At 36.2% G+C, this 16,845-nt stretch overlaps 1 protein-coding gene across 10 annotated transcripts in view; it reads right to left on the bottom strand.

The window, feature by feature from the left end:
• Positions 1-16,845, bottom strand: part of KLHL15 (kelch like family member 15) — a 38,228-nt gene that overhangs the window by 6,749 nt on the left and 14,634 nt on the right. For 9 of the 10 annotated variants that reach the window (XM_051608648.1, XM_051608623.1, XM_051608614.1 and 6 more), the window contains one exon: positions 2,296-9,189. The exons of the other annotated variant lie outside the window; for it this stretch is intronic. In XM_051608648.1, the coding sequence (XP_051464608.1) occupies positions 8,080-9,189 (1,110 nt within the window). In that variant the 3' untranslated portion in view covers positions 2,296-8,079. Of the gene's footprint in view, positions 1-2,295; positions 9,190-16,845 lie in introns of those variants that run through there. 10 annotated transcript variants of the gene reach the window in all.

Raw genomic sequence — 16,845 nt, 5'->3', positions numbered from 1 at the left:
ATAAGCCACATGACAAAAAACAGTAATCAAACCAACACTTAGAACATGTCTGAGGACATAACTGAAATGGGTGTGGGAAAGGAGGCTGCCAGTTCAGGCCAGACATGTACCTGTCTGGCAAAATTAAATAGTGTAATAAAAGGGTTAACCAGAAAAGCCATCTATCTTACTAGAAAATAATTTATTATTTTTTTTCCCCGCACCACTTATTGAGCAACATTTATCCATAATACAGAAGAACTGCTTCCAATGGTGACATGACCTGGAGACACATTTGACAGATATGTAGATGGCAAAAAGAGTTTTTTTGTAGTTCCTCAAGTGCTACATAGCATCAAACTAGAAGGCTTGGTGCTCAGCATTTGATGCTTAATGCTGGCATTAATTCCAATGGATAGATGACTGAAGACTCACTGGATACTTAAAAAGAAATGATGATGAGGTTTATTTTTACCTGTAAACATTTCCCAAAGCACCTGCCAGTGCAACTTAAGCATCAAATGTAAAAGTGGAAACAAGTAATGAAAACAAGAAATGAAAGCTGTCTTTGCACACATTCCCTACCCACTCCCTTGAAAGGACAAAAATTCTGCACATGCCAAGAAAGTTGCCTTGGACAAGAAGGCACTCAGATTAAAAGATGACACTGAAACATCAGTAAGACTTGATAGGCTAAGGGCTGGGTGGGGGATCACATGTCAATGGGTGTTTTATGAACTCAGAGGTCCAGAACTAATAAAGAACCTGCGCAACACCCAAAGCAACGCTTTTCCTTTCCATATTATGAAGCTAGTGGAATCCGAAAATTAAAAAACACAAAACCAAAACCCTGAAACCCCAATCCGTAACAAATGGGGGAACATCTGTTGAAATGGAGAATTTCAAGTCAACAAGGGTGGATAACCTATATCAAAGGATCTGGAAGGAACTACCTGAAAAAAACACTTTGCCAAACTAACATTGATTTCAAATTGCACAAACAAGTGAACATAGGTAACTGAACTACTGGCAAAAATTGTCACATATGCAAAAAAAGCAAAGAATATGGTATGAGCAACTATGTTAAAATGAGAGAGCTCTCCCTTAGTGGAATAATGGAATCATTATTTGAGGTTCCTAATCAACTACAGAGGTGGTTACAAGTAAGTCAAGTTGGTCAGTGCAGCATTGCAGAAGTATTGCCAAAAAAACAACATGGCTCACAGAGAAGGGAAATTAAAGAGGTGAACAAAAATAACAGTAAATAATATTTACAGTGTGAAAAGATTGCTGTCATCTTCTCTTCCACTCTTAACACTTTTGGTGTCCTTTTGAACCAAAAAATGGGGACACATCACAAGAGGCACTTCCTCCCATGACGCATCCCACCGGGACCAGCACAAACTCATTCACAGCATACTCCCATTAAACAGTATTACCTAGTGTAGGATGAAGTAAGGTTACCAAAGAGGTAGGGGTTAAAAAACGTTTCTTAATGCAAATTAAGTTTTAAGTAATTTGCAGTATTAAAATAAAATTAAAATTCTATTTTAGAACTCAGTATTAAAAAAAACCAAACCAGTTATTTTCAAACATTCTTGATAGCAGCTTTGTAAACCAGGGACTTTGATCTGACAGCAAGAGAGTTACCAAAAAATACTGGCAAGAAAAGGAAAAGTGTGGCCACAGACTGAGAAGGAAGGCTTTCATCAGACTGGTTGAGAAAATAAGATCATAACCTCCTGTTATACATGACACACCCTAATCCCCTTAACATCGAGTGTTGTTCTAACACTTTAATCCTGAAATGAGTTCCCCCCTTCCTGATATGGGAAACGTTAAGCAGTGTGACTCAGACTTCCGGCACTAGGAGGTTCTGGTGTGTGATGAACACATATTGTCTCAGAGCCCTCAATCCCCTGTATGTGACAGCAGGGAACAGTCTCTTCTCCTGGGCCCTAACACCAAAGGCTGGCTTCAGCTTTCAGCCTTACAGTTTTAATTTACGTCTTGACACCAAGTTACAAATGTAACAAAGTCAACTCCAAAAACTACTTCAAGCTTGAAATGTAGACACATGAATACATCAGAGCAACTAAAATCAGGAAGACTGTAAAACACGGATAAAGATATGAGCTTGATGCTTGATAAGGACATCCAACTTTTCTTGCGGGAATAATTTGAACACAACATTATGAATTACAGGAACAGAATTTTCGAAGAGTTGCTTAACTGAGTAAACTCTGAAGTCCTGCAGAAAGTAATCCACATCCATTGCACTTGCAAAGTGTACATTACAAAGTTTCCACAAGAGTGTTTAAAGATTAAAAATATTTTATTTACACTTTTCTTTATACAACATTTAATATATTTTTTCAGTTTAAAAACCAAAACAGCGCATATGCAAGTCTGAGCATACTGTATCCATAGCTAGGGAAAGTTATTTTCTGCCAAAAAAAAAAAAGACAAGAAAAAAGGCTTTAAAATAGTTAAAAAGAGGCAATTCTTAAATTATTCAGAGAAGTTTATAGCAGCCCTGGGGTAATAATTAGACAGTTAATACAAATGTACGTATGAGTTCATATATATATATATGTATATAATTTTAATTTTCTATAGGAAAAGTATTTCCAGTTGCTAGACACAAACACAGCAGTTTGAAAATAACTTTTCCTGTTAAATTATCAAATATTTATCAAATACATTATTTTCAATAAAACAGTCTGATACTGTACACTGGAACCAAGTGGGATACTATAGTAGGAACTGCAATACCCAGCATATATTAATTTATTTTTAAAAGAGCTACAAAAATAACAATATATAGGGAAAATATTTAAAAACATAGCTCACTCCTCCCTTTACCTGTTCCCATAACTGACATAAAAGTTAGGTGGGTCCCACTGAGGTAATAAGAGCCCCATAAGTACAGCTAATTTTACAGTCCTACGTAACACTGTGTTTTCTAGACTTACAATCAGGTTTTCTAACAGAGTCATAAATAAAAACTAACATCTGCAAACAGAAGTGGTTTTCCCCTAGCTAACAAATAAAATTAATCCAAAGGCATTTGAAATTGATCTTTGAAAGCTATTTAAAAAATACAATATAAATATTAATTGAAATCTGGGAAGTGATTAAAAAAAATCAGTAGAGAAATCCAGGAAAACTGTGCTCAAAACAAGTAATTTTTTCTGCCACCTGCCACATACAACTGTTTCATGAAGTTTACCCACATGAATAGAAAGTTAAAAGTTACTCACCAACTTCCAAAAATAGAATACAGATGCAAAACTAGCCATAAGTATTTATTTAAAGCAGCTTCAGATTGTTTTACAAACATTAACATCTCAGAATGTTAACTACAGGACACCGGCAAGCTTTAAATAGATTACACGTGCTTTCCAGTTATGTTCTTTTCCAGTTTCCTTCAGTGAGCCCTGCCACACGTGATGGATGGACCACGCTTATTCAAGTAACTTCAGCAGGTAGATTTTTATGAACAGAATGAGAGAAGGATGGATGTTTTTTTAAATGCCCCCAAACCTATAAACACTTCAAAAGTGCAAATGTTAAGTACCTTACAGTTTTGCGTTTTCTTTATACTGGACTGTCCACTTCTGTGAATTACATATATAAAGTATTATAAGAATCAGGGGCCCAATTCACTACCTTTGTTGTCTTTTGTTTCTTGTTGTTTTTTTGTAAGGTAAGATGTACCAAAAAGGCAAAATACCTCTCCAAATCCAGCTGTTTCTAAAACGACTATCACATAAATGCGAACACAGCTTGAAGTTAATTTTTAAGGAGCGATTAGGATCTCCCCATAAAGCTTACCCTCTTTTTGCAAAATAATGGACAAAATGAGTTAAACAATATTTCTCTTTTCAAACAAGTTGCAAGTTGTACCTGCTGAGTTTCATCCTTTGCTTCCTGAGTGTCAAGTGAAGCTTCCTCCCTGATCCAGGTAGTTATCATGTTATCAGCATGAAAAAAACACAGCACTTGGGTTTGTAAGGCAGGAGGTCCTCAAGAAAAAAATGGCTGCAAATCTCAGAAACCAAAAAAATATTAAAGTGACAGATCCTTAGAGCTAGTGATAACAGGGCTGCTATGGTTCTGCAGAAAGTAGGGCATTCACACTTTTCAAAATAAAGTAACAAAAAAGCAGCTTTCAGGTAGCTCCTGTGCTGCCACCAGCCCCTGTTGCTAGCAGTGCTTTCTGGAACAGCAGAGCCTTTTGCAGATCCAGTACTGCCTTCCTCCAGCTGCATCAATGGGGAAAAAAATGCAAAGGGGTTTTTGCCACCTAATAGCTCCCATTACAGAGCTATTACCAACACGTTGTGGGGGAAAATGACCTTTTTTTTTCCTTATTCAGTACTTTAAAAAAAATAATTATCTGTCCACTAAAACCAGATACAGCAGCATGTGGAATGGGAACTGGCAGCTTCCAAGCCCTTTAAGGAGCACGATGCTTTTTGCCCATTCTGGCTCATCACAAAACAACATTTCCTCTTGGAGCCAGTTCCCACATTATGACATGAAGCTGATACATTTTTGCTATAACTGTGGAAAAACCCCCTAGGCTGTAACTCACTACGTCCACCTTTTTAAAGAAAAAGCAAGTACACTTGCTGTTCAAAAGCAGGTCGTGCATTAAATGCTAGGTTTGTGGGTGCAATCACATTTGTTGATATTCCACTGTGGTTGGGGTGGGAATAGAAGAAGGAGAAAACTCCCAAAATTTACTAATAAAAAATTGTAACTTACCTTTTTTTTGACAAATGAGATGAATTTAAATGTTTTTTTAAACTCATATTAATTGGATCATAATGCTCAAAATTTGATAGGAAGAGGCAATTCTTATTAGCCAGTTTAGTTTTGTCTTTATTTAAACACTAAATATCTGGAGCGTAATACTAAAGGCAAACACAAACAGAAACTTTCCATTAAAAAAAAGTAAAACCCTCTGATACATACGGTAACAAAAATTACTGCCTCAAAAGTTCCACTGCAATGGAAAAGATAATGTAACTTCCTAATTCATGTTTGAAACAATAAAAGCATGGTAGAAATGTAAATTAACAAATACCCGCACATGTTCTAAACCCAAGAAAAATTCCAGTAATTCCTAATGCTGGAAAGGTTAAAACCAGATTCACTGGAGACACAACTTCATGGAAGTGGAAACCAACAGTTCAAGTTAGTATTTGATAATAATTACTATTACAAACCTGAACAAGACCTTTCAGAACTGGGTGTCTAAAGATGAACTTAAAAGCACAGCACCTAACATCATCTGGTTCTTCACGTTTCAAGTCTCAATACTCACCAATGACTTCAGTGTCAAGTTGCTTAGCACAGAACTTCAGAAGGTGCATATAAATGCAGATTCAAAAACACAGATTGAGACACCCCCACCCTTACCATTATTTTAATAAAGTCTTGGGCATGTCTCTCTATTATACCTGAATCATGGAAGACCAGATATCCAGAATTATGTCCATTCTCCAGACTGACCCTAGATAAAAGTGAAGTATTCCATACTATACATAACATGCCCAAGAAAGCCTACTCAAGCAGGATTAGTTTTTGCTGTCCCGTAAACTTATTAATGAGCTGGTGACAAGAAGAATAAAGCCATTTTAAAAAATCATTTTTTCTTGTGTCCCAATATCCCATGAATATGTACAGCAGAACCTTTTTACTTGCACACAGCCAACGCCTACTGCAGTTTATCTCTGCACACATACAGGGTAATGTACCCACAAGCCTCACAGTGAAACTGAGGTTGTAGTGTAAGCCACACTGGCTTTAAGTTAAGCTACAAATAAAGTAAATTAGATTTCTAATTCAGTAAACTGAATTTTAATTTAAAAATACTTAAATTTAACTGCAAACTAGTCTGCATCAGAAGGCTGAATCACTCCAGCCGCTACTGGTGTAACTTACCACTACCACTATGATGGCATACATTATCTCTTTTCTGTTAAAATATCTGGAAAGAAAAATACTCTACTAATAAATCATTTATAAGTAAAACAAACAAACAAACAAAAAACAACAAAAAACCAACTTAACCCCCCCCCCAAATAAAATAATCCTGTCTGCCCATTTGCCATATAGCTCCAAATCCTCACATCTCAATGCAGAACATAATTACTGAAAAATATAAAAATGCAAGTATGAGGAGTTTTACATGCTTGGACTTCTATCAATTATTTCAAATTTAGTTTAGGCAAGTAGGTATTACTTCTAACATAGGAAATTTAGGGGGATTTTGGTCCCTTTGTAAGTGCATTCTTTTGAGCTCCCTGAGTACTGTACATTCCATTTCTACAGTGATTTCTGACTGGAAGATGCTGAATGAAGTGGTCTTGCATTGCTGCATATGAAGTAAAGTCTATTGCTTAAAGTGAAACACAGCAGCATAAGATTTTACAAAATATGCAGGTGCATGTTTCAGCATTTTGCCCCTACACATCTGAACTGTGAACATTTCCAAATCTCTCCTTTAGATGCTAGAAGTGACTGATTTCACATTGTTAAATATAATCAGAATGTAATTACTATTAAATAATTATGTCTTAGCAGATAATTATTACCAATATACTGTCAGTAGTCATATCTGCAAGTTAACACAACAGAGATACTCAAAGTCCTCTTGGACCACACCTGTCAATTCAGGCACTCTGAGGTCAGTAGCTATAGCTGTGTAGGTTTTTTTGATAAAGAAACATCCATGGTACTAACCATCCAACCACCTAACTCCACATTTTCAAAACACAGTAGTTCCTAGCAGTCAATAACAAAAATAATAATAAAAAAATTGATACCACTTCAATACGAGTACAAACAAAATACTTGTATCGAAGTACAAGAACAAGCAAATTACTGAGAATAAACTGGAGTTTACCTAGTTCAAAAAATAACTGTGGGTCAAAGTGGTGCTGAGCATTTGCTTACAGACATTTTCATAAAAAAGAAGACCAGGCAGCACATCGAAACATAAAAGAAACTCAAGTAAGATGTGTTTGCTTTTCAAAAAATAATTTATAAAATAACAAATTATCAACAGTTTATTATGTAGCATCAATATAAAGTTACTGAATCAATCAGTATATACTGAAGATGCTTTGATACCAAATGAGGCCTCCAGTTACTTAACTTCAAATTATTTAGCTGATGATAGTACTATACCTTAAATTCAACAGATATGGCTGAATCTGCGCACTAATTAAAATATAATATTGTAACTGCACATAAAAATATGTACTTATAGTTTTTACAGTGTACGCGTATGTGTGTGTATTTTTTACTCACCAACAAACACAATGCAGACAATAGAAGGTAGTATAGAAATAGTGTTTTGAATATAAAAATGGTTCATTTTCAATTTCGTAGAAAATGTGTAATTTGCATTTTGATAGACTTACGGGGACTACTATACAAAACCAGGAAAAAGGTCATGCAAAGGGTTTAAGATTATTCTTCAACGTATATAAGGGAAAACAAAAACACCCAGCAGATTTGAGAATATTTGGCAATTAATGGGAAAAGCATCCGAAAGACAACATCAAATACAGAAACGGTTTAGTTTTGTTCTTTCAAACCTGTTTGTACCCTAGTACAGATGATGAGCTTTATTTTGATGCACAGTAAAAAATGAAAATAAAGTCTTTCTTCCTTCCACAAATATTCTGTTAAACTCAACAGATTTCAAAAGCATAGTGGTCTCACAGCCATTAAAAAAAAAAAAACAAAAACCAAAAAAAACAACAAAACAAAACAAAAAAAGAGAGAGAAGAAAGTATTATGGACATAAAATGTTACCAAAAAATAACCACACTCAAAAATATATTTTTCTTTCCCTACTTACAATTAGGTTTGTTAAAAAACCCAAAGCTTTTACAATATCAGAGCAACCATTGGCTTTTCTAATAAACTTGGTAAGTACTCTCCCTGTACAACCTGTTTCTCTTAAGCATTTAGCAGTTTTTATACACAAGGTAACGTCTCTAAAGGAATTCAACTGGTTTGTATTTTTTGACAAATTAGGTATAGCTTTTTGTATTTCATTGAGTTGTTCATTCTGTTTTAGCTGCAACGCCTAACATGCTCCAAAACATATTCAGGAAAGTGTAAGCTGCAGACTTGTAAGCCATCCAGCTTGCACGGCATCCTTGGATATTCATCTTCTTTCCATTTGTTTTCCTCTGGATCAAAGGTGAGAATCGAATCACTGTAATGACCATTGTAACAAAGGCCTCCAAGAACCATTATCTGTTTGTCCAGAACAGCTACACCATGACCACTCCTACCAATTGGCATAGAAGCCAGTATAGTCCATTGGTCAGTATCTGGGTCATAAACCTCTGTAGAAGGACATCCTTGAGATTCAAAGGAGGCCCTTAGGATCACACAGACACCACCAAAGACATAAAGCTTACCATTATAAGAAATCATTTTGTGAAAGCATCTTGCATAATTCATTTTGCATTTGTTCTCCCAACAGTTAGTGACCACTTGAGTTCTCCTTGTTCGCTGCTCTACTGTCCCTTCTTTACTGGGATCAAACACACACACTTGCTTAGAAGTTGATGATGATGTAATTCCACCAGTGATATACAACTTGTTACCAAGCACGGTCCCTTCATGTCCATATTTATTGACTGGATAGGGATCCACAAATTCCCATTTATCTTCAGTAATATCATACCGTTCAGTTGAGTAAAACGTTTCATCCCTGGTTCTCCCAGCCACTGCATAAACATACCTCCCAATAACTCCAACCGCAAACTCAGAACGTGGAACAGACATGTCTGCCATTCGTAACCAAGTGTTCTGTCTTGGGTCATACCTAAACACTTTGGATGAAGCATGAAACTCACCATCTGGCCCCAGTTCTTCCCCACCTAATAGGAACACAAAGTTATTCACAATGGCAAGACAGTCTGGTCGTAAAGGTACTTGAGGACCCTCTAGTTCCCACCAGACTCTTGGTTTGTGCAAGAGAAGAATTTTACTGTTTACCATACTGTGTCCTATCATTCCTCTAAATACTGCAGTCTGGGGTTTGGCAGAACGAATTTTGTTCGATTTCATTTCCATCAAAGGCTGTTGGTGAACGCTATGAAAGTAATTCATGGCTTGGTCAACCTCCTGTCGCAGCTGCCGGGAGTATCGATAAAACTCTGATGTTTTTACCTATGAATACATTTAAAAGATATTAAAATTCTGACCAAGAGAAGCAATCCAGAAAACCTAAATTACTATGTGTCATTAGAAGATTATTTTACTTAGTTTCATTCAATCTTGACAGCAATCGCATTTGTGCATGGAAGGTTAAGTTAATGTACTGCTATCCAAAACCCAAAAGGCGATTTAGCGATTAACAGCAGTGACTAACATTTTCAGCAGAATACTCACATGTAGAATTTAAGTCCAAATTAGGCACAGCTGAAATGACCAAATCTAAAAAACATTATTCCTTCTCCCCAGAAAAACTTCTGTTCATCTTCTGCTCAATACATGAAGCATCTAAATTAAAAATGCACCCTGGTTTTGAAAACCATTCTACACACCCATTCTGTGTTTACCAAGGTCTACCCTAGTATAATTTCTGATGAACTCTCACAACCAAGTCCAAGCAGATATTCCCAAATGCCAGGCTCTGCTCACAGGGCAGTTTAACTGGCATGGAGTGGGAAGGGTAAGTACCCCAACTCCACATGTTCTGAAGAACACACGATCACACTAACCACTTGTCATGATGTTACCTTATGGTTTCCCCTCCATGAGTTTTCACATGTTAACAAACACCTTGAACACAAGAGGAAAGCATCTCAACAAAAAATCCTTTTGTCGGGCATTTGTTTGGAGTAGTGTTTGAACTTCCACAGCATAGCAAAGTGCTCCTTCTTGGTGCCATCTCAAATTAAAGGGGGAGTGTAAGGTTGTAAGAATTTACCTTTCCAGGACGCCTCCTACTATCTAAGCCAATTTAAGTTCCTGAGACTGGTCCTGAGAGAATACCAAATCACAACCCCATTTTGACCATTTTAAAAAATCTAGCTCCAGGCAGCCCTCAGGTCACCATATATGTTTTTCAAAGTGGCTTCACTCTTCCTGTAATAGTATGCTATAACCCAACTGACTTACACTTCTGAAACACATAAAAACCCACCAGATACTGCCAAATCCACAGATCATCTGCCATATTTGATCCTAAGTCAATTTTTTTTTTTTTTCCACATAAAACTGGACCACTTTCAAACACTCCCAATGCCTTTAGTTCCCACCAGCTCCAAAAAGAGAAGCAATGCTTGGAAAAAATGTCAGGCCACTGAAATTTCAGAGCAACCATAAGGTAACATCAAAAGCTACTATTTTTCAGTATCTCTTCCTCCACCTCCCCCTTTTCCCTGTCCCAACGGACAAAAGCCTGTACCACCATTTGCCTAAGGGGTGGTGGTGCGAGTTTTCATGTATATGAAAAGCAATTTGTAATCCGATATTCTTTGTAACTTGTGACTAAAGTAGTTGCTTGTTCCATAAACACATACTATTTTTTTTTTTTTAGCTTTCTGTTGCAAATTTATCTTCCTTGTACAGTAATTTAGACATTCTGCTGCCAGATAAACTTTTTTTTTTTTTTAATCTTTTGAACTATTGTTGGACATAATTCACTCAGATTTTGAGATTATTTTACACACTACATTTTCAAGAAACCCTGAATACTAACTTTCCAATATAAAGCACTGTATAGCTCAAGAGTTACAGTGATTTGATGTTTTTATTTCCACTTTTTCTTTCCCCCACGTTATTTTGACAAATTCAACTTATCCTTGCTTAGAAAAAGAGCATGGTGACATGTACATTGATTATATTCTTCTTGGGGCAATATCCAACTTCTTTCTACCATTTTTACCAGAGGTGATGACAGAGAAAAAGGTTTACTTCGGTATAATGCTTATAAAACATCCACAGTAAGCCCAGCTCTTCTAGGGAATAACAGATCTATTTTCTTACTGCAAAAGAATATATCATACGAACACAGGAGATCTGCTCATACAGCACTTATTCTAATAAACCACATGCCTGGCCTGACTGAAAAGACTGAACATAAATTACAGAAAATATGCTGGGGGAGGGGTGGCTGGAAGAACTACAGCACAGAAAAATGATAAAATATATAAAGCTTTAACTTTCAAAACAAGAAAACAGTAAGTTAAGAATTGGGGATGCATATTTTATCCTTGAAAGTGATTTTGAATTCCAAAACAGCTATCAATTATGGAATTAAAAAGAGAAACATTTTCTGTTCTACCTGTAGAAATTTCAAGCTTTCTTGGATGATTATGGAAGACAACAGGATCAACATTCTTACAATGTGAAGCATGCCAGCAAAGCCTGGCAGAACTGTAAGAAGTTTTTTCTTTCTCTCTCAACACTTACAATTCCATCTTTAGATCTAGAAATTGAAATGGCAGCCAGAAACTGGAATTAAAGTAAGTCTCATATATCCTCACCACTCTACTACTTCACATGGCCTCAGTCTCACTCCATGAGAGCATGCAAAAGGAAACAAGGAATATCTCTAATTCCAGAGAGAGAATTTCAAGACTAGAGGATCAGTCTATTAGTAGGTTACTACTACTTACCTTGACAAAGGCACTAACATCAAGTAAAGCCTCAATCCCTACTTTAAACCAGAAAGCCATCAAGAAGCAAATGCAAATATCTGTTACAAACAATTATTTCAGACTGAAGTTCATGGGGAAGCTATCTAGAAGGACAACCTTGAAGAGATTAACATAAAAATATAAAAGCACTAGGAATTCCTAGAATATTCTGAAAAAAACACCCACAAAATAAAACAGTGATAGACTACCTAAATTTGGGTTAGAAAAGGCAGTGAGAGGATTCCTGGACTTTGCTGTTGAGGAAAACAAACAAACAAAAAGAAATCAGTGTTTTGAGCCTTCCACCTTTCACCAGCACAACTTCTACCATCCAGGAATGGTACCTCTCCTGAGGCTCAAATGATGGTCTAAGATTAATGTTAGGATATGCCTATATGAAAGAACAGACTGCTCACACCTGCTTGATGCAACTGAAGACAAAGCAAATGTAGGTCAGTTTGCCCACATTCACATTCACGCTTAGGCACTGTGTGAAATCTTCCAGCATTATCTGAAACTTCTATTCAGCCCATATTAAGGAAAACACTCCAATCACCTACACTTCTGAATAATTTAAGAATAGTTCTAATTACTTCTGTGAATAATCAAAAAAGAGAAGCATTAACATTTAGGTGTTTAGATATTAAAACATAACTCTAAATTCTGCATATATTTTATTTTCAGTAGATTAAAGAACATAGCTTTCAGCAAGTCTTTTGAGGGAACTGCTTAAAGTACACTGAAGGAAGTCCCTCAGTGTTCCAAAGTAGGCTTCTGCCATTACCTGTAAGTAGCAGGAAGTAGTTGATCAACAAACATCCAAGTGCTTACTGACAGACAGATTTTCCTGTTACATGCAAATGGAGAAGTTCTAGAAGGAACATGCACCTGATTACCAACATACTCCATTAGAGAGACCAACTTTCTGCAAAACATGCAAAACAGATGGAAATGTACGCTAACTGTGATGAACCTTGAAGGAAAACAAAATGTGCATTCTTAAGTGTATATAATAAACTCTGAATTGATAAAAAAATATAAATACTTCCTAGCATTTTCAAAGTTTAAAGAAAGACTATTCTGTTATCTTGCCAAAGGGCCTCAGGTTTAAGCTGGACTTCGTACCAGCCCCAGCCTTATTGTAAAAAAGGAATTTCAAGTGCTAAAGTTTTGCTCTTATGATTTTTTACATTCTTTCCAATTTTTTCTCTTCAGTTTTCTGGACAAAACATTCTTACAGAGGTTCAGCTGGGACATAGTGCTAATGTAAGGGCTCCCTGAAGAACTCTAATGAGTTCTCATTGCATTATCTACCAATTACAGTAGTTCACAGTCAAGACTTTCAGCTACACAGACAGGGAACCGAATAAACGAAATCAAATATGTCATTCCATACAAAAAAAAGAAGATGGAGAAAATATTAAACACATCCACCTCTCTACTCAGCCCCCTAAGTAGTCAATACCAAAACTTCACCAAAATCAACACCATCCCTCCAGCCACAGTAAACTGGAGCTTGAATGGAATCCCTCTCCTTCATTCTGAATGAGTCAAACGCATGTTTCTGCTATACTGCAACGCATGCTTTTCTAGTTGCAGCAGCTATGCAAGTTTCAGAAGTTCCCATCTATATTCTATGAAAAAGTAAAGCAAAAAATGTAAGCCCTTAGTTTCTAATTTGAAAAGTTCTCCCCACAAAAGGCAAGATCTATCCCATGTTACGTTCATCAGCTTCCACCCCTCGGCTTAAAACAATTAAACAAATTAACAAGCAGCAGGAAGACCAATGAAATCCAAGGTACTTGTTCTGCAACACAACTCTGACTTCAGTATACAGTGTTTTCTTGTTTTCTTTTTCTATACATCCATTTACAACTATTACTCTGTATTTTTGCTACTTGGACTTTTAAGGAAAAAGCTTTCAAACCGTAAAGAAAGGCTCTGTCTGAAATGCCCAAATTAAACAACTATTATTTGTACAGCTGGTAACTAAATATTAACATGTTATGATATGGGGTAGATATTAGCTTGGTTCCTTCTGCAGAACTAGTAAAAAAACCAGAAAAATCTGGATGGCTCATAATGTGACTCTATCATCTGTAGCCACATAAACTGAAAACTATTTCAAACATTATAAAACTGTGCTTAAGTTCTCTAAAACTGCCATTTCTGTATATGTAAGTGATGCGACACAAACTCACCTACAAGAAACAGAAACTACACTATATCTTTTCAATTAATAATTATGGTATCTTTATCAGACGTCTCTAGACGTCTGATAAAGATGCCATATTCTTTCATTAACTTGGAAAAAAAAAGTTTTACTGGAGATTAAGCTGAATCAAAACTAAAGATACACCAGTCCTACTAACTAGGAAGGGTTCCTTATTATTTTCACATTTACTTATCTCTGGCCATCTTTTTAGCACAATTATAAGCCTGTCCACAATCATTACCAAAACGTTAACACACTTACATCAAACCAAAGTTCAGTAAAATAAAAAAAGTCACACATGGGTCTCTAAAACAGCAGAACCAAAATTACTTTGCAATCAAACATCAGCATACATTGGAGAAGCAGCTGTACCTAATTTTCCCTTTTTCTAGCATGGGTCATTACCGAGTTACACCCCATGACCAGTACAAAAACTTCTCAGTACCAGTATAGGGCTTTGAAAGGCTGTTCTGCAAACGCTACAAATCACTTACTGTTTTTCAGCTTCACCATACAAAGACAAGATGACACAGCCTCTGTACAGTAAGGACAATGCCCTCAAATTGAGTATTTTGCTGCTCTTTTTTAGAAATTGGCAAGAGAAATTATAATGATCAATCTGGAATCCGAGTAAAATCAAATTTCTCAAATCAGTGGAGCCAACAATCTATATGGCAGAATTGTAATGTTCAGCACGTAACAAATACTGCTAACAAATCTACCCAAGTCAGTAATAGCTTTGGATACACAATACCAAGTGCAGCACCTTTTCAAGATAAGAGGGGACCACTAATCTCATCTACTAGACACTTCTTAGTCTAAGCTTCAGCATACAGCTGTAGAAGTAGACACATATGAATTACTAGACATAGAGGTAAATGAGACCAAAACCCTCCCACACTTATCGAAGGTGTAGTTACAAAATTACAATGTCATCTTCTCAAAAATTACTATTTTCTAGGCACAGCAAAGCACATACTCAAATATAATGTTCTACTCATCCTATCTCTAAAGCAGAAACTGATGTACTTAATGATTAGTAAGTTTCTGATTTAAGCTGTTTATTTATAAATCAGCATGGACTAGTCACAATAGTCCTACAGACTGGACATAAAAAAACCTTCCAATGTTAAGGACAGAGGTTTTGAAACAACACCTCAATCTGCGTAGTACACAAACTAAATGGAGCTTAAACAGCATATAAAGAGACATGGTAGTCTACAGTAAAACAGAGATTAAGTCCATGATCTTGGAGAAATACCCTCTACCTTTTATCTCCAACTTTCCTCAAGCCTTATGGAGCCATGGATATGTTTCAAGAAAGGTTAAGTATAACATGGATAGCAGATCTTCAGCTTCTCCTCATACACTTTGCCTGTATTTTCTACCAATTCCACAAATCCTTACTTAATTTATCTCTCCATTTTCACTGATATATCTACATCTATTTTAAGCACTGAGAAACAAAAGGAGTATCTATTTACAATTTAGAAGCATTTCTTCCAGGACAGGTTAGAGTAACTAAACAGACTGCACCTTCACTCCATATGCACATCAACCTCCAAGTATAAATCTAGAGGTACTCATCAATTCCTTTTTAAAAAGAACAAGCCTTCCCACTCAGATTGTAAATGTCTTCCAAAAATGGATGTAAGAAATAGAATGGCTTAAGAGGCTGAAAGTATCCCTAGCATGACATGCAACCTTAAATTTTCTAAGTTATTTATATACTACAATGACAGGCATCTCAGAAATGCTTATTAGAAAGATTACGTAACAGTACATATGACGAGCCAGCCAGCACATAGCAAACACAGAGTTTGCTGAACCATAACAGCCAATCTCAGATCATATTTGGTACACTCATGAAGGCACTCAGCATTTACTGGCTTCAGGAAAAGGGTGAATTCTGCTTGCGGGTCTCCAAAAAACAAACAGTTTTACCAGTATTTTCCCTTCTTCACTCACTTCACACAGAAGTGAGTTCTCGTCAGATTACTTCTAGAACAATTAACATACATTCTTTTATATACAAAAAGAAAGAGAACAAAAAAAAAGTACTGTCTATATTTTTATGTTAGTTCCTACTGTAGTTGTCCTTTGTCACTTGTCATGCTGGATTACTCAATGTTCTCTAGCCAGGGCAAAACACAAATACATTCCTAGCTGCAGAAACAAATTACATACTTATTTAGCTGTGCTTTCCTCTTCTCAGTTTTTCCACTCCAGAATCTGCGCTGGCTTCTCTCTATCCCCACATAAAATTAATGGAAAGTGTTTTCACAGATAAAGCCTTTATACATACACTGGGATGCTGAAAACAACTTTTCTCCTTAAGTTGTACTTATCTGGCCATTTGGTAGCTGTCAAGATAAAACATGAGAAGCACTGCATGCAGGATTTAGCGCCGATACCAAGACCAGCTCCTGAAGTTATACCTAGATGGAACGCTGAAGACCAAGACGCACTTTTCACTTGTACTTACAGAAATTTAACTGAAGACAGCTTGATGCTTCAACTTGTATTCCAAAAAGCCAAAAAAAGCTGAAGCAGACTCTTCCATAAGTCTCACTCTACTGCTGACCTTAAGAACATTCTTTGAATCCTATCAGTTTTCCTACTGAAGGGCTTAAATGATGCAGTAATAAGGTAAAAGTGTTATTAAAAACAACACATTGTGTGGTACCTCATAAAGCTCAGCTCTTAGCAGTTGGAAATGCTTTAACCCAATATACACCTTACACTACTGTTCTAGAACAAGTTTAGGTATGAATTTTGTTTATGTCTATAGGCCAATATAGGAAAAATAAATATATTTTACATATCATTACTTCCTCTACTCAATTCACACACACACAAAAAACCCCAAAATATAAACACTCACTAGTCTCTGAAGTAATTAATAGCTTTTATAATTAAAAATACAAGTAAGTGTAAGCATTACTGCTTAAATGATCAAATAGC

Source organism: Apus apus, chromosome 1, assembly GCF_020740795.1.
Source record: "Apus apus isolate bApuApu2 chromosome 1, bApuApu2.pri.cur, whole genome shotgun sequence".
Taxonomy (NCBI): domain Eukaryota; kingdom Metazoa; phylum Chordata; class Aves; order Apodiformes; family Apodidae; genus Apus; species Apus apus.
This window is presented reverse-complemented; position numbering and strand designations above follow the sequence as displayed.